The 19026-nt window shown below is 33.0% G+C and overlaps 1 protein-coding gene across 1 annotated transcript; it reads right to left on the bottom strand.

Annotated features, from left to right (window-relative positions):
* Nucleotides 1–7854: 7854 nt before the first annotated feature.
* On the bottom strand, nt 7855–11479 carry LOC112281279 (putative 3-hydroxyisobutyrate dehydrogenase-like 1, mitochondrial). The gene is made up of 13 exons (XM_024517606.3): nt 11322–11479; nt 10885–10963; nt 10545–10634; nt 10074–10166; nt 9872–9944; nt 9668–9732; nt 9454–9547; nt 9199–9291; nt 9021–9056; nt 8826–8866; nt 8518–8606; nt 8261–8349; nt 7855–8134 (listed from the first exon to the last, which is right to left on the bottom strand). The coding sequence occupies exons 1-13, from the start codon at nt 11467–11469 to the stop codon at nt 8018–8020; spliced, it is 1107 nt and encodes a 368-aa protein (XP_024373374.1). The 5' UTR covers nt 11470–11479; the 3' UTR covers nt 7855–8017.
* Between the last annotated feature and the right edge of the window lie 7547 nt (nt 11480–19026).

Raw genomic sequence — 19026 nt, 5'->3', positions numbered from 1 at the left:
AAAAAATCTTGATATAAATTAGAGCCTATAATTAAATATAATATCACTTAAAACACCATGATATTAATAAATATTATCTTATAAGATTTTAGTAGTCTCTTTATCAATAGTTGTTTTTGAACATGATACAAAACATACAATTTTGATTAAAAAAATCTACTGTTACAAAGATAGATTTACAATACTTTGATTTAAAAAAATTTGTAATAAAATCCATTGAAAAATATGATTATGATTTTTTTAAAATAGGTAAGGATTGAAGAAGTCTATTAGATTGATGATGTAGAGTCTTTGCTCTAGAACAAATATTACATGTTTAAATAGATTTTTTTAATTCTTTCTATATTTGAAGAAACTAAAAATCTTTTAAAATAAGTTTCAATATTTTATTATATCCATAGTGGTATATTTTAAAAAAATTATGTTGTACTTAATATTCATATATTTATGCTTTATCTTTGAGAATATATAAATGTTTTTTATAATTAAGAAAAATTTCTTAAACTCAAATATTTTAGAATCGTTCTGAAGTTTTTTTTTTTTTTTTTTTTTTTTTTAACATTGAAAACAAGAAGTTTTATCAATATACTTGAATAAACTTCATAAAAAATAAATAGTATAAATTATAATTATTCACTTAACAATCCAAAGGAATTATTTGTTTCAATTTCAAAAGAATAGTTTGATATGAATTATATGTTGTATTTCTGTTTTTTGATGCAAGATAAGAATGTCTAGATAATGCATCTAATAATCCTTTTTGTTTTCTAAGTCAATATAAAATATCAAAAATAATTATGAAAAAGATATATTGTAATGGATTTGGTGACAATTTAAAACATGTATTGATATAAAATACTCTAAATTTTTATGATCAATATAAATTATAATAAAATGAGAAGTGCCTTCTAGGTAGTAATACCATTCTTAGAATGAATCCTCAATTACAAGAAGTTCTTTATGGTGGATCTTATAATTAATTTTTTCTACTAATTATTTTTTAAATATAAAAGCAATAAGATGGAACATATCATCTGTATCTATTTGTTACAAAATTGCACCTAATTCAAATTTTGATGTATTTAAGTTTATAAAAAATAGATTTAAAAAATCTTGGCAACTTAAAAGAAGGATTAAAATAAAATAATATTTAAAACTTTAAAAAATTCTTTTGTATCTTAATTCTATTCTAATTGTTTTTCAAAAATTAATTGAATAAGTGGGAAAGTGTTGTGTTATGTGAAAACTAAATTCGAAATGCAGTAGGTATTTTGCTATTGTAAGTAAATTATATTTGCAACTAACAATTCCAATAAGATTCTAAATAAACTTTAATTGAACCTTAACAATTATAGTCAAACTTTAATCAAATCTTAAAGAATTTTAAATAAATCCTAAAAGAAACTTAAGATAAATTAAAAAAAAAAATCATAGAAATCATAAAGAATATTAAAAAAATCCTAAAGAAATTCTAAAGAATTCATAAAGAAATAATTAAGAAATTTTTTTAAAAAAATATTTTTTAAATCATTAAAAAAATTCCAAAAAAATTCTAAAATTAAATATTTTAAAAATCATAAAAAATACTAAATATATATATATATATATCAAAAAGAATCTTTAAGTAAATCCTAAAAATATCCTAATTAAATTTTATCCAAATATTAATAAATACTAATAAAATCCAATCTAAAACCTAATTAAATTTAATCAATTATGATTAATCTTAAAGAAATCTTAAAACTTCAATAATTATTGATAAAATCTTTGATCTTACTTAAAATTTACATACATTGCAATATCATGGTTAAAAATGAGCACAACAATTTAAAGAAGAATCCAACTTATTAATTGAGATTTTTTTTTTATTAATTGCTCAAACATTGGCCATCTTCCTACTCTAACCATGATGTTAATCTTTTAGCAGCAATAAATACTTATTGAATTTTAAACTTATACTCAATTTTTTTAAAAAATAAAACTAAGTTCAAAATGTGCTCATAAAAATCTTCTTCAATCCAATCGATAGATTATTTAAAATCAAAAAAACTCTTATTGACTTTAGAAATCCAAATTTTAAAATTCTAACCTAGTTGGATTTTAATAAACTTTGATGTAATTTTTATATGGAGTTTAAATCCTAAATCCTAAATCCTAAACCTGAATCTAAATCACTCAGAACTAATTTTTAACAAAACCTCAGCAAGTTTTTTTAGTAATCTTTTTCTCTAATCATTAAAAGAATCCTAGATTTTTTTATAAAGACATATTTTTATACCTTTGGATCTAATTTTGACCTATGTTTATAATTGCTCTTCTCCAAGACTCAACATCTAATTTTTAGGTAATTTTTACTAGAGGCTACTATTTACTTTTATCTTAAGATTCAAATGATACTAATTTTTCTTATCTATCTTATTTTTTCTTGTTTATGATCCTACAAAATAAATAAAAACTCATTTTACAAAAAAGTAGTATCAGCTCTTATTAGTTTTATTACCTCCTTGAAAATTATTTATATTTCTAAAGTAATTTTTTATTATATTTTGAAATAAGATCTTCTATAATGTAATTTTTTCTCCTCTCTTTCATTCATTAGTTATGTTATAACACAACATCCATCTTCTTAAGATTTTTATCAATGTCTTTGCATAAAGCAATAAGTTCATTTTGTGATAAGTTATAAATTGGTTAAACTAATGGTTGTGCTCCTTCTAAAGATCAATTTCACAATCATAAGGTTGGTGTTTTGATAATATATCAAAATTTTTCTTTTCAAACATGTCTTAATATTTTTTATTCTACTTTAGGATTTTATTGTAATTGTCATTTGAATTAAGACTTAATGTTGCAAAAATGACAAGTGTATTTCTATTATTTATAGCTTATATAAATACCTTGACTCCCATAAATAAATATTGAGATAATTTTTTATTATTAAAATTAGATCTTGTAATTTTTCTTTGTAATTTTTAGTCAATATTAATATTATGTAATTCAAACCAAGAGAAAGTAAGTATCACTAGATTTAAAAGAAATTAAATAATATTGAAGACAATATTAGATACTTGATCTTCTAATACTACTTTCAATAATTTGGCTTCTTCTACAATATCTCTAGATGCAAGTAGTTATCCATCAATAACTTTATTGGAGATGGTTGAATTTTTTTTGAAAATATTAATTCTTACTATAATAGAAAGTCTTTATTTATAAAACATGTTGAGATTCTAATATCTAAAAGTGCTTGAATTAAAAATTTAACATCCTTTCTAAATATAGCTATAAACACTTTCAAGAATAAATTTAGAACATATATGAATATTAAATTTTTTTCTATCAAAGTTGTAAACTAATAGAGAATACTTTTAGATAGAAGTGTATATATAAATTCAACTTGAATAAATCTTAACTTGTTATAGAAATCTTTAAAATTTTAATCTTGTTCTATCAAAATTCTTGAGCATACTAATCTTTATCTCCTTCATATTTGTAGTAACAAGACTTTTTAGATTCACTTGTGAAGTCAATCTGTTTTTGCTTCTTTCAAGTGCACAATTTCTTAGTATAAATATTAAACTTCATTGTTGACTTCTTCCATAGTCATAGAAATAGTACTTCCATGGTTGACATTAACAATATGTGAAATTTTTGTCTAAGAGTATTGACTAACTCGTAAAGATTTGCAATAGTTACAAATCTATTCTAACTTCTATTAAGTATAGCATCAATAAATTATTTTCTTCACATCTCTATAATAAATAATTTTAATAAATTTATAAGTTAATTTAGAAGAAGGTAATCTACATCTTTTAGTATCAAATAAAAATTTCTACTAAGATGAGTAGTCTATTGTCTTTAAGCAAAGAGTCAATATTAAAAATATAAAAAAAAATTTAAATGTGAGTGGTCCACAACCATTAAAACACAACAAAAAGAAGTGAGTACATTACCTCACTTCAATTAGGAAGACTTGAACTAAAATAAAAACACAAAAATGGCATTGAAAAGAATGAGAATGGCCTCATACTTGCCTTTATATATACTATCTATTAAAAAACTATGTGCTATTATTTCATAGGGCATATAGTACATCTCTAACTTGTGGGGCATATTTCTAATTTGTACAACAAGTTTCCAATATGTACACATTGCCAACTTGTAATACAAGTGGCTAAATGTATGATATGTGGCCAACTTATTAGTCAAATTGTAAATCTACCAATTACTTATAAACTTATGTAAAGTCTACATAGCTAGTTCTACTTATTTAACTAAATATACTAGAAAATATATCTATCCATTACAATATCATTTCTAAAGTTATGATATTAAATTCATTATATATCAATATTAATTTTAGAATATATATATATATATATATATATATATATTCATTATTTATTTTAATTTTGATGTTCTAAGTTGTCACATTGTAAATAGTTAATTTGGTAGTTTTATAAATGATGGTTCTTGAAACAAATCCATATGCTACTGATTTTTGATCTTATCAAAAAAAAAAAAAATTACAATGAATGTCACAAATGTGCATAAAAAATTGATAATTTTTTATTTTAAAAAATATTTTTTGCCATCTTGTTATTATTATTAATGATTGGTTATTAATTTAAATGAGTGATTTTTTGAAAATACAAAAAAATTAACACATTTTTAAGATTCTTAAATAACATCTATGTATATTTACTAATATTATATTTTTATCAATATACAAGATGATCCAGTTTCTTTTGGCACCACCTTAAATCTAAGACTTCTTTTGCCTCAAAATTTTACTTGTTGTTTATTCCAAAAAAAGTGATAATAATTTTTTTCTTGATTATTATTATTATTATAAATTTTCTAATATCTTCTGAATTAAAACTATAATATATATATATATATATAGATTCTAGTAATTACAACCATTGTAGAACTAAATTGATATCAACACTCTACTTGTAGACTACTTGTACACTGACTTGTTTTTCCGACATGTCACAAGATTAATCAATCTCAAAGTTACAATAAATTAATCATATCCTATTATCAACTTTAATTGGAAGCTGTTATTTTGATTTTTGATTTTTTCCCGGATTTTTTTTCCGGTTTTTCGAGCTCTCAGTCTTTTGCGGCCGTTCGCGGCTGCTTTGATTGTCGATCGTGGTTCGTTCGCTGTCGTATTTGTAGGTGGTTTCACATGCAGGATTCGTCAGATTTCTGGTGGCGTTGATGAGGACGACGACGATGATGACGATTGTTTTGTGCAGATCAAAAGGAACAGGGGAAAGAGGAGGCTGGCATTGAACTCCGGTGTGGCCTACTTGCGCAAGAGGTCTTGCAGATTGGGGCAGAGATTGTTGAGAGAAAGAGAGAGAGAGCGGGAGAGAGAGCGAGGGCACAGTGTGATGTTCCGGTACAATTTCTGACAATCTTGCGCATTTGGGTTATTGTGGAGGGATAAGATGCGATGAAGGCGTCAGTGAGAGTGAGGGAAGGGCAGCGGCCCCTGGTGCGAGCCAAAGTCCCGGTGCAAGTAGTCGGACTGCCATTCTACTCTGGTATCACCGTCGGTGATGAGAAAGAATTGGCGCTGCATGTGGGTACCAATATGGATGCTGGGCCGACGTGCCGTGTCTCGTACAGGCCTAATGACTACCTCTCGCCTCTGGCCGTGTTGTTGAAGATGGGGTTTGGAGTGTGGGGGTCTCCACATGGCGCGCCCTTCACTATTGCAGCGGAGTTTAACTTGGTGCGCCGAGAGAGTGTGTCGTTTATGCTCCGTTTGAAGCCTCGGGTTGGCAGCTTCAGCCTCCGGAAGCATTTCTTGAGCACAAGCGGGACTCTTGCACGAGAAGGTAGCGTGTCTTGTTCTTCTGGTCATGCGGAGAGGAATAAGGATATGGGGTTTCAGGAAGAGGTCGAGGTTGCCGTGGCGGAAAGGCCAGGGGAAGCGATGATGAATCAGTCTGCTGGCGGACAAACGCAAGGCGATGGGCTTGTATATGAGACGTACAACGATTGTGGGATTATTCCTTTGGGATTAGGTCAAGTTTCCGGGTCGATAGTTAGCGAAAAGAAATGCTACTTGTCTGACGATCCTGGTAGCCCTGACTGTACTGGCGGATTGCGGCATCCTGGTGAGAGGTCTAGTGATTTGGAGATACCTGGAGCGCAAGAAGTAGGATCTGTGGGCATGGATCTCTTGACGCAACGCTCTTTGGAGAATGGAGACGCATGTGATTCGCCAGATTCAGGCGTGGAAATTGATAGGGATGCTTCTCTTGGCGACCATAACCACCAACCTGAGACTAAACGGAATGGGTTGCTTCAAAGTTGGTCAGGTAACGCACACAGCAGTTGGGGTCTAACCGTGCATAGTGCGATTCCGCTAGGCAGACGGGCTGTGGGGCAAGTTCAATGGGGAATGCGAGGGCCATCTAGGGCAGGTGACGAAGGTGGTCGCTGCTTTTATGGTTACAAACTGCCCGTTCTTGTTCTGGACAAAATAAGCATCAGGAGCATTGATTTCCATAGGAATTTACAGAATGTTGGTAGTGCGTTTTCGTCTGACAGTGGGCCTTTAAGCAATGAGGTGAGGTACCTTGAGAGCCCTGTGGATGATGGATCTCAACTGGGTTTTATTGCATCCATGTGTTATTCCATGCGGAACCAATTAAACAGCCTGCACTCAGACCATAGTTTCCTGAAGAAGGTCATTGAGGACATGAAGGCGGAAGCAGATCAATCCTCTCGGGGAGAAAAAAGAGCTTCAACTCCCAAGCCTCGGACTAAATCGACACAGGAGGAGGATTCCATACGGTCGCAGTTGTTTGAAGAATTGCACAAGAAGACTAGCTCACGAACCTCGTCGAAGGATGGTTTGATCAATTCGGGCTTTTGTGACGATAACAGAGGCGTCCCCAGTGCTCAAAATCAGGAATCAATCTTTGATATGCCAGTCGAAGGTCTTCTTAGTGACAAAAGGTCTGGCGACCTCCAGACTAAAGCTAGAGGTTCTCCTGAGCGTTCTGTAAAGCAAGGTGGGAAGTCTTGATGGGGGTATGGCCACTTTCTGCAAAGGCGATGGGATTTTGCGGATTTAGTGAGTTCACATCACTCAGCATGATCCAGTGTCCTTTACAGGTGGATTCTAGACGAGGACTTTGTATAATATCTTGACCAAGGGGTTATATGAGATGTGGAAAGAGCTGCTGCCGGAATTCCGAACACCTCCAAGATATGTGGGTCGTGGGTTACGTCATGCGATACAATAGGAGATCGGGCAGGTGCGTCGAGCATGAGATGAGCCTGGTCGTGTATAGGCATATTTAGTGGAGGTTGCTCAGCTGTTTACGAACAAGCTTGTTTGCATGTCTTGCAGCTTGCACTCTGTGAGCCAGGCATTACGAGGGACGTCTCCTTTCTTGTGAAGTTCCTTGGGTTTTGGCTGAATTCGTTGACTATGTTGCACATGGGCATGAACTGTTAGAGCGTAATTTACACGTCTTATTCGTGTGTTAGAGCCCTGTGTATATAGGATCCAATGTGTTTTTATTAAGGTTGTTGCCTTGTTCCTAAAATGTAGGTGCTCCGGGCAGATAAAAGAATTCCCAATTCTTATAGATGAGGGAGTTATACATAGTTATTTGATTGGAGTGTACAAAATTTAGAGCTACTTTTCAGTGCAGGGGTTGTCTAGCACTATGTTCAATCACTCCACTCATATTGTATACGTTTATTGGAGTTTTGAAGCCATTGAATGTTCGGAACACTTGATTCACGGATGCATATATTTCCTCTATCTTATTGGTGGACCATGTTTATTAGCGATGGTAGCACATGGGTACCAAGGTATGACAGTTGTTAAAAATTCGTCGTAATGCAGACAACTCAAATTCATTCGAATCACACAACAGTACTTGCAGGAGGTAAAGAGGAAGGGAATGCAGTATCTACGGACGATGCTCTTGACCTGCCCTGAGGTTCAGACTACGAGGATTTGATCCCGACTTAATATCTACTTTGGGACCTGAGGTAGTGTGATATTGTTGAGCCTCTCCAAAGCTTTAACTAGACTCTGAGTGCCAAGGTTACCATCATCATGTGCCTTCAATGACACATACAGCTGCTGAGCCTGCACGCATTCAACAGATTATCAGAAAATGAAAGCATTACTACTGATGCATAGCGTTGCAAAAGTTTATCAGTCAAGTGCCAATTTAGCATCAAAATCGACACAGGAAAGGAGTGCAGTACTTACAAGAGCAAGTCCCGGTAGTGCGAGTCCCATCTGCTTGCATTCATCTAATGCAATCCCTAGATCTTTCACGAAATGGTTCACATAAAAGCCTGCATACAAAGCCGCCAACCACCCAGGTTGACATGAGACAAAAAACTTGAAGGTGTCACAAAAATCATGTGCGCTTTCAATTGGAATTAAGCACGGAATAGTGGGGATACAAATAATGATCAAGTCAAAATGTACAAACAATTATTCAATCTGAGTATGATGTCAACCTGGAGCAAAGTCACGGTTCTGAATGCGACCAGCATACAAGTCTAAGGACTTAGAGCCGGCTGCACCCCCTGCTATTGCTTGCAAGAACCTGAATCATCAGGACCAATTGCAAAATTAATAGGTCGTTACTTCAGATTCCTCTCTGTACTCACAGCTCTACTGACTCAGTACGGAAGTTCATGCCAAACAGCACCGACGTTTTTAATACAGAGGAAGGAGACATTCCCCAGACTTAAAAACCTCTGAATTGGTTTATTTTAATCGTTAAAACCTATATTATTGCAGAGTGGTGAGGCTTATTGCTTACGTTGTAACATCCAGTCCTGCTTTATGCGCATACATCATTCCCTGCAAGGTCCAGGTCACTAGGTTAGCACAATTTCAATTCCCACAAAATTCATTCTCCCATTTTCTTAGAAAATATGGTACTAGATGTTGAATTAGCACCGTTACCGACTAAAAAGTCGAGATTCGTCAACTTGAGTGCAAAAGGAACATTTACCTCTACAAGGCCAACCATTGTTGATGCGATCGTAACCTGTAAATGGAATTTGAAAATTTGAGAATGAATCAATATCCCATCCTAGTAAGACCTTAATATCACTTCTGAAAAAGAATCGCATGTAAAAGGGACAAAATAAAGAGCTGCAGAAAGAGCGAAGGAAGTGTTCGTAAAGTACTTGATTCGCTAGTTTACAGCTTTGCCCGCACCCTGCAGGGCCCATGAATGTTGGAGTGCCCATGCACATAAATAGAGGTCCCAATGTACTAATCTGCCACATTCAAGTCTCAAGAAATGAGGAATTACAAACCGATTAGCAGTTGCAGCGGACAGCAAGTGATATGCATGGCTCTTCATGACCTCATAGGTAAAAAAACGAAATCTTACTGGGTGGGATGGGTTCATAAGCTTAAAACTGAGATATTTCACTTACAGTTTCTTTTCGACCTCCAGCCATTATTGCAAGAGTCCCTGCTTTAGCTCCTTTGTCTCCCCCTGACACAGGTGCATCGACTGCATCACAACCTCTATCACACAACCCATAAGTTAACAAAACGTCTCACATCTCCACAATGAAAAGAGGAATCACAGCTAGCTTAAAAGGTATCGTAATACAAAGCTCATCCCCAGAAATCAACTATACATACCTTTTTTGAGCAGCATCAAATATCTCACGAGCCAAAGAAGGTTCACTTGTCGTCATATCAACCACCTGGCCATACATAGCATTTCATCATAACGTGCCTGGGGATTGCTACAGTAAGAAGTGAATGGTTGATTGATCTGCATACATATCGTAAAGAAGTGAAGACTTCACTAACAGAACAGGTCTAGTGATATTACGTACGCACAATTCCACCCGGACGAAGAGTTTGTAGAATTCCTTTCTCTCCTAGAATCACTTCCCGCACGTCTGCTGGGTATCTGTCAACACCAAATTTTGGAAAACGCCAACTTTTAACTATGCAGAAAATGAAAACCTCATGTAAACGCACCTAAAACAAGAATATGGTACATGCAATTAGCGATACATAAACACAAGGACAAACTTACCCCACGATCATGAAGACTACATCGCTATTTTCAGCAACAGCACTTGGAGAGTCGGCCATGACTGCACCTTTCTGACATAGCCCTTCAGCTTTGCTGCTTTCCAAAACATGAGCCGAGTACAAGAGATACACAACATTTCGAAATCACTCATCGAGTCTCAAAAATTCTAAAATAATTTTAGGAATTGGTCAAAGTGGGCTGAACTCTCTGAGTAAAGACTCCTGTGTCTGTTTTGGTTTAAAAATCTTCAGTTCAACAGCTAGACATCATTGGCGAGCGAAGAGGTCTACATAGAACCTGTTATACTTAGAATGCTGGAACATATCTGATACTCCAATCTATTTACTTTCAAATCGAAGTAAGTTATCCTGCATTCTTGAGCAGCTATTCATGAGTCAAACTGGATCACAATATGAGCAAGCAGATAGCAGCTTCGACAGATCAGTAGAAAACAAAGCATTAAGATCTGACCTAGGAGTTCGATTGTAAACGGTGACGGCAAAGCCAGCATCCAGAATGTGGCCACACATAGCCTGCCCCATCACTCCCGTCCCTATCCATCTGCACCATCAGTCACCACATTCAGTGGCGATTCCATTCCGAGACTGCAACCATTTCTCAAAATTCGACAGAAAGTGACCAAGACGCCGCGGGATTTATTTGCTAACACACGACGATGCCTAGATTCTAGACAGAGCCTAAGATGATCAATCAAATTGAACTACAAGGACCTCTTAATGGCTACAATTGCAAAAGGTAACAGAAATTGACTGACCGAAAAACAATAAGGTCACAGTAACCAAGACTTTACCCGACTTTTGTCCGACCTGCAACAACGCCTTGCTCAGTTTGCGCCATAGCCTTCACAGCCGTAGTATAACTCCTACACCCTATTTGCCGACCACAAAAAATTTCAACACAACCGACGGCAAACCGTCACATGAAACCACCGAGACAACTCCGATCAATGCTAAGCTCACGAGTCACCAACCACCCGATTCCGCACTACAATCAAACGAGCTTGCCCTCCTCCACTCAATCATCACCTCATCCACCTCTCAACCTAGATAGCGATCAGAAAACAGTGGTTTCCACAAAATTTCCAAAGCCACGAAAAAACTCGCAATTACCCTCCGAGAAAAGTCCTGTGACAAGTTTCATTTTAACTTCGATGGACAACAACAAGCAGTAGCATCGACCCTGCGACAGATTCTCAAATCCAATGAGGCACAAGGAAGTCATCATCACCTGAGGAGCGGAAAAAAGGAGCCGAATAGACGTGACGGAGGTGATACGACGAGCACAATTGGAGATGCGGCCTTGGCATGCGGCTGCGCTGTAAATTCGAAAGCAAGCTCCGAGGTGAGCATCGGTTTATCATCGCAACGGTGGCCATGGCTAAGGCTTCAGGTGGCCCTGCGACTCGTCCATGGTTGAGACAGTCATCGGGCGAGCGGTGAACGCCGAGGCATCTTCACCGTCGCCGGCCTACGGTCACGATGCTAACTGTCCCCGTCCCACCCCCGTTGGCTTCATGTGTGAGGTGCGTCCTTCCCCTTGAAAGTTTGTATACTCTTCTGATTCTGTAGTCGACAAACTTGATAGTGTGATGCATGCACAGTGGAAATTTTTTGATACTAGTTGTTCAGTTTCTTCAGTAGAAATTTCACTTTTATTTTGTATTCCTATTTTTTTGATTCGTGGAGAAGAATATATACGTCGTGTTGCGAATCGAATCTACATATCTATTTGCAGAGTGTGCTTGGTTCTACGAGGTTCAAGAACATCCGGATTGACCGTGGCTGTTGACTGGTGCCGTGTTCAGGCATCCCTGCTCTCTCCTTGTTCCTGCATGTTTTTAATTGTTTCTTTGATTGTAGTTCAGTCTTGTCTAGTGATCAATGTGTTTCCATGAAATGATTTTGTCGATACCGATTTTTGTTGAGCTTTTGCTTAAACCTACGCCACCATCTTTGTAACACAATATCGGGATCGAACCGATGTCATTCTGTTGCCTGCGGTGTTGTTTTCCTGCTCTCATTGAAGGCCTCTGTTGTCAGATTTAGGATTGCCAGAGTTTATTTTCTGAGAAGTATGCTTGCAAGGAAAATTTGCTTGCATGCATTTTACTTTCAATCCAGATTTGATTGCATGCATTTTACTGATAATTTGATTGATCTGATAATTTCTATCCAGATTTTAGCTGATGGTCACCATATGCGCTAGTGAGCTCCTTTCACTCTTCGGCCAACGTATTTCAGCCCACAGGTCTGGTCGTAAAACGGACCATTTGTGTGCCAATCTTGATCAGTTCTCTTTTGATAGATACTCTACACAGATCAAATCAAACGTTGTTTCCATCATGACGTGTTTGTGAAATCTAATTCCGAACACAGATTTGCGAATCAATGCGAAGAAGCTCAACTGTCTTCTCAGTTGAAAGATTCTCACACTTAAAAACCTATCCATCGCACAACTTCTAGATCGTTTTTATGAAAACCAACCATGTGATGAAGCCCTTGATAGCGGACATCCGCATTTTGTTATTTTAAGAGACGCCACTTTTCTATGAAGATTATGACGTGTGGACTTCTCTGCACTATTTCAACTTCAGCAGCAGCCACGGGGATCTTCATGACATTTTTACTTACATCAAATGTTACAATTTTTCATTTATCAGATAATCACAAGTAACGTTGAGCTCTCTAGACTTGATCTCCGTAACAATTAGTCTACTAATTTCATACAAGAATTAGGCGCGTGCATAAATTCACCTGGGGGTGGATTTATCCGAAATTAACGAAATGTTATAAGTTCGATAAATCGTCTGTTTGTTGGATTGAAATGAATACGGACTAAAGGTCGTACTAGAAACTTTATAGAACTTAAACCGTTTACTGCCGATCCGGATTTTTTCAGCCAATTACATCATAGTATATAGTGGAGGCTAGTGCTCTGATGCTCCAGATATAGATGCTGTGCGTTGCATGGTATTCTAATTCTTCTGGTAACTTGCAGATGCTGTGCAAGAAACAATGGTCTGAAGGGTACGTGGTTGCTTATCGTCCTTGAAACTTGTGTGGTAGCTGCGACGATTTTCCTGAAGCTCAGGAATCGCTTTATTGGAATTTCGTGGACGATAGAATATTTCTGTCTCACCAGGGGGTTTTCGTTCTGGTTCTCTCTCAATGATATTATGCCTTGACATAAGTGGAAACAGGTGTTCAGTATCACGTCCCTTTCGTCAAGATAGCTGTTGTGGAATAGTAGCTCAGTCATAGATGACCAAGCTTATAATCGGTAACAAGAATCGTCACGGAGCAATCACATAGTTTTCTCAAGGTGAGCAAGGATGTAGTTGCAATGGTAAAGTACATTGAATTTAGGTCAAACAGAAGAATGTTGGAGCCTCAATAGTGCTCTTGTAGATTGGATCATCCCAAGGAGAAATCTTTCATATTTGATCCACTTTTGTCATTGTAGTTTGGGGGTTGCCATCTGTGAGAGATGTAGCGGGATGTCCTAGTTGCTCTAAAGAACACGGAGCAACTAGTTTGAGAGCACGTTGCTGCCAAAGAACTTGCATGAGCTTGTACATCACAACGAGAAATCTTACCGTCGATTTTCTTAATTTTTAATATGAAATTCGTTATATACAAAGAACATTTCCATTGTGGATTTCAATCTTATTCATCGACTACAATTTCTGCACGAAAGAGTTGATAATGTAGAAGTTGTCAATACCACTGAAGTTCCTTCTAGTGAAGTTCAGCACAGCAATTTCACAAACTTTCAATTAACCAATTTTTTTGTTGAGGCCTTGCAATTGCTATCATTGTTGAACAATTGATCAATTAATCTGTGTCCTAAGATTAATTGTTATCATTGTTGAATGAGTGTGCAGGTAATTGTTGCTCCTCATCTTTTTAACTGGGCTCAAGCTTGTCTGCAATTCAAGACTCGAGTGCTGCACACGTCTGTGCAGTGATTCTTTCGAAGATTCAAAAGACAGTGAGATACACTGACTGATGCGAAGACACTGGTGGTTATGCACCGGTAACTTGCTTTGAAAGCTGAAAATTATCTCAATGTAGAGATACAGGTTGATGAATTCCACAGATTCATGTTCAGCCGGACAAATATCAATCCTACAGTGTAACGGTACACTCATCTCAGTTTCTGCATAAAGAGCATCTTTGCCAAAAAAAGAAGTCACGGTTCTAATAATCATCAGCAGTCAGTTACGAAGATATCAACAACAATCTTGAGGGTGCAGAGCGATCCCGAATTTCTGATGTCAAAAGAAGTACGCGGGAAGACGTGAGAGATCTTGAGATGAAGGACAACATCGCAGTAGCTGGAGATAGAGACGGCGCTCCGTGCTAGCGCCTTTGTTGCTTTCTCAGGTACTTGAATCCTCAACCCTACAGCTGCCAAATGGGAATCATCGAAAGACAGCTGATCGTGCTCGTTTTTCGCACACAAAATCAGAAACCAAGCGTATTTTTTGCCATGTGAATTAAATGTGGCATGGAGCAGATCTCTGTCACATTCTATCGACAAGCTTGGTCGATCCCGGCAGAACTGACGACTCGTGCACGACGTGGGGCTGTGTCGGACTCCAGACTGCAGACTACTCCATAACGCCCTCCACTTCTAGGTCTGTGTGTTTTTACCCTAGTGATCCTTACGCTCACTTGATCATGCACATGACTCTTCTGTCTATTGTTGTAATCAAAGAAATCCGATTCGGCACGTTCTTTTAAGTTCCCTAAATCTTCACACTTGGACACAACTCGACAAAGATGCTCATTGCTGCCGCAGCGGCAAGTATATATTAATCCCAATGAAAGTTGTCTGTGGGGGATTTTTTTTCTTCTAAATAGATAATAAAAAGCGCCATATATTACTGTTGGTATTCTTATGAGTATGTGCACTTTTTGGGCTTTTGTCCCACGGTGTTGTTGTACTTTTTATCCCATTCGCATATATCAAGTCATATTTAAGTGCTATCTTTAAATTGTATTTATATTATTATCACCAAGATATCAGTCTGTTTGATTGTAATATTTAGATTAATTTTAAAATTAAAATTATAAATGTAATGCATTATTTTTTTTAATAAATTTACAAAAGGAGATTGCTTAATAGAAAGTGAACTGCATAATTATTTCAAGCCATTAGATTTTCAACGTATTGAGAATTTTGACATTAATGATATTGAAATATTGCAATTTAATTTACGATAATCATCATTTTACAAATTAAAAATTAATAAAAATAATAACATTTTTAAATCTTTATTGATTTCATTATTATTATTAAAATGCTTCAAGATTGCATTTCAAAATTAGTACTTAATTTTGATATTTGGATTTTTTTCTAGTTTTTTTTTTTTTTTTTTAATACAAAAATGTTATATTCAATGCCTTGATTAGTATAGAGTGTTAGTAATAAAACATATGTTATCCTGATACCTTGATATTTGGGTAGACAGTAAAGAAGAGAGCATCTAAGCTATTACAATTTTGTTATGAACTATTTATAATTTTAAAAAAATGATCAATTGTTATAAATTGCTAATAATTTCACAATTGATACTACTTTGTAGCATTCTATTATTTGTAGAGATCTTTTTACCTGTTCTTATTTTTAACAATTCTTTAGACACCTAGATTTTTTTCAAGTTTCAAAGAAAGGCTTCTTTAATATCTAAGTATTCAATTATTTTATCAAGAGTTTTTTTTCACATCATTCTACCATCTCAGAGGTTTTTACAAAGTAGTATTTATTTAAACATGTTAATGATCCCAAATTTTCTTCTTAAAAGATTAAACATTTCTTTGTACTCAAATTATTTATAAAGAAGATCTTCAAAGTAGTGACCAAATAGGTTTTAACCATTATATGAGGATGTGATGTTTTTAGCAAAATACAAAATCTACATGCATCATCTTTTAGGATTAGAGACTAGTTCATATATTATTGAGGTTGTTTGGTTCCAAATATGTTTTGTTTTGACAAAATTCCTAAAATCTATAAAACATTAGTTTTGATTATCCATGTACACATATTTAATGTAGTTCTGAGGTGTTTCTATTGGATTGGTTTTTTATGCATTGATTGCTATATTCCTATGAATTGTGCAATACATTTGAAATTGTTTTTTGAAAATTGGCTTCTAGGATGCTATACAAGCCTATTTAGTCTTTGAACTTGGAAAGTTTCTATCTTTTCTTTAGCAAATAATATATGTAATTTGGATAGAAAATATATAAATGTTGCTAAAATATTTTTTAGAAGGAATAAGAAATTAGATATTGCTTCTAGCTAAGAAATAAAATTGTGATTAATTTTGCATTGTATATCCTTTTCTTTTATACGTCTTTTTTATAAATTTTGTTGCTCTTTCCAAATTAAAGTATGAGTTAATTATAAAAAATTAAGAATTTGATAACGATGATTTATTATTATTTTTTAAAAAATTACAAAGAATATTATAATGTATAACTGTTTATTATCTTAGAATTATTATTATTATTATTATTTCAGCCAACATTTGGATCACATTCTTTAATTATGATTAAAAAAAAAGGTTCATACAAAATTTAGCATTCTTCTCTCAATATTTTGTATGTAGTTAATATAAGCCTATGTCTTTAAGATACTTGGTATCTTCTGTAAACCTATCCATATGAAGATGAAAAAAAAATTATATATATATATATATATATATATAAAGAGGATACTACTTACTAAAATTGTTCTTCTAATTATGTTAAATTTAGTTAAACACCATAATACTTGTTTATGTTTTATTTTCCTAACTAAAAAGTTAGTAGTATTAAAATTTAGTCTAGAGAAGATACTTAATAGTTTAGAAATCTTATTGATATTAATCCAACTTCAACTATTATTTTTCTATCCTATTGTCATTCAACTATTTGTTTTATTTTGTTTGTTTGTTTGTTTGTTTATTTATTTGTTAGTTCGTTTTATTTTTTATTTTTTTTTTGTATTTCCAATATGTAAGAGAATTATTCTATTTTATTTTAAAACCTAATACCAAATTGAAAATTTTAAGAACATTCTCTATCTTATAAATTAAGCTTTTTTTCTCTTTGTAGTATAAATATAGAGTCTATAAATATACAGTCATTAGAGTATTAAGTCAAAATCTATTGGTCTTTTCTTCCAAGTAGTACAATATTAGAGATGTTTTTTTTAGATGGTAATTTGAATATTTACTATTCAATATGAAATGAAAAAATTAATTAACTTTGAATTACTATATCTTTCAGGAATCTAGAATATTATGCTTAATTGCATTGCAATAAATAAAATAAAAATACTCATTTATTATATTATATCAATCTTAGTATACTATTGGTAATATATAATTTTTTATATTTTCTAAAATATATATGTTATAATTAACTTCTAGTTCTTTAATTTTAATTTTTTTCTTCATAAAATATTATTTGGTAATTTACTATATTCTATTAAATTCTCATAATCCGAATTTCTTTTGTTTATTTGTTTAATATCTCATCTTCAAAGATAAATATTTGTTTTTTTTAAATAAAAAAGAAAAAAAACAAGTATGATCTTTTTAGAATAAATCATAATTGCATCAAATTAATAAAAGTTAAGTGTATTTTTGTTAGCAAATATTTCTTCTTTTTAATAGAAATATTTTTATGGCTTGTAATGCTTAGGACTTAAAGCCAATGTGTTTATTAGATATGATTCTAAATTTAAATTATATTAAGTTTGTATACAATTTTATGAATTGTATAGGATTTTTATTATGTTTTTAAGGCATATAAAGAAAACAAAGATCAAAATGTGAAAGTTAGCTTGAATTTTCTATACATTAAAAATTAGTCATGTTTATGCCAAATGTTTTTTTTTTTGTTAGAAATACTTCTTTGCATGTTTTAGTCTATAAAAAATATCCTTCTAATTAAAAGAAAATCTCGATGGTAAAATATTTTCTTTTTGGATTTCTCACAAAAAAAAAAAAAAAACAAAAACAAAAACAAAAACAAAAACATCAACATATATGTTATTTTATTTTTATTTTTATTTTTAAATCTAATAGGATATAATACATAGCATATGAGTACTTCTAATATATTAAAATACCTATTTAGCTTGATATTTTTTTTAAATTAAAATTTAATTTTTATCTTAGAGCTTGTGTTTATTAAAAACAATCTATATTTTAAAACAAGGACTAATGCTATGAAGTAGCTCTGTAATTAATGTATTTTAGAAGTACCATTTATTACTTTAAATTAATAAGAATTATATTCAAATTTATTATTTATAATCTGAGGCTAGATAGAAGAGAATCAAAGTTTTTTATAAATTAAAGTCATATCAAAGAATGTGAATAATTTTTGCTTTAATAATTGTCTATATTTTACCAAATCATTAAGATTTTAGACTAATCAACAAAAAATAATTATCTCTACTATTGCTTATTGTTTAAAGTCTTTGAATTATGTCATTAGACATAGAAGATAGTAGATTATTTAAATCAATTAGAAAATAGAAGCATTATAAACTTATTTATCTAATTAGTTTATATTATATGCATTTATAATTGTGAACACATTGTATCTCCTCTTTAGATTTAGCAAGTTTTGTCAAGCAAATACATTGCCATCTTTTTGCAAAGGAAACTTGGAGCTCAACATTGGCTTTATTTTAAGTTCTCAAATGGCTAAGTGAATAACAATCTAATAAGACAATATCAAAGTTTTATAGGAAAATAATTTGTATCAAGTCTTATACTTTCTTTAATCTAATAATATATATATTTTTTCAAAGGAGTTCCTTCTATCTATTGCAATTGTATTTTTAAAACATTTTTTAATACTAAAATTTTAAAAATTTAATCATTGTAATATGAAAAAATATTTCTGATTTTGGAATTATTTTAAGA

The sequence above is a fragment of the Physcomitrium patens genome, chromosome 4 (genome assembly GCF_059467195.1).
Source record: "Physcomitrium patens ecotype Gransden chromosome 4, ASM5946719v1, whole genome shotgun sequence".
NCBI classification, from domain to species: domain Eukaryota; kingdom Viridiplantae; phylum Streptophyta; class Bryopsida; order Funariales; family Funariaceae; genus Physcomitrium; species Physcomitrium patens.
This window is presented reverse-complemented; position numbering and strand designations above follow the sequence as displayed.

Bases quoted from the DNA above. Each gene is read 5' to 3' on its own strand.
- LOC112281279 (XM_024517606.3), bottom strand. From the start codon at position 11,469: ATGGCCACCGTTGCGATGATAAACCGATGCTCACCTCGGAGCTTGCTT. The intron at 9,945-10,073 runs GTAAGTTTGTCC...TGGTGTTGACAG, and splicing joins GTAGTCTTCATGATCGTGGG to ATACCCAGCAGACGTGCGGG. The intron at 9,548-9,667 runs GTATGTATAGTT...GTTGTGTGATAG, and splicing joins TTTGATGCTGCTCAAAAAAG to AGGTTGTGATGCAGTCGATG.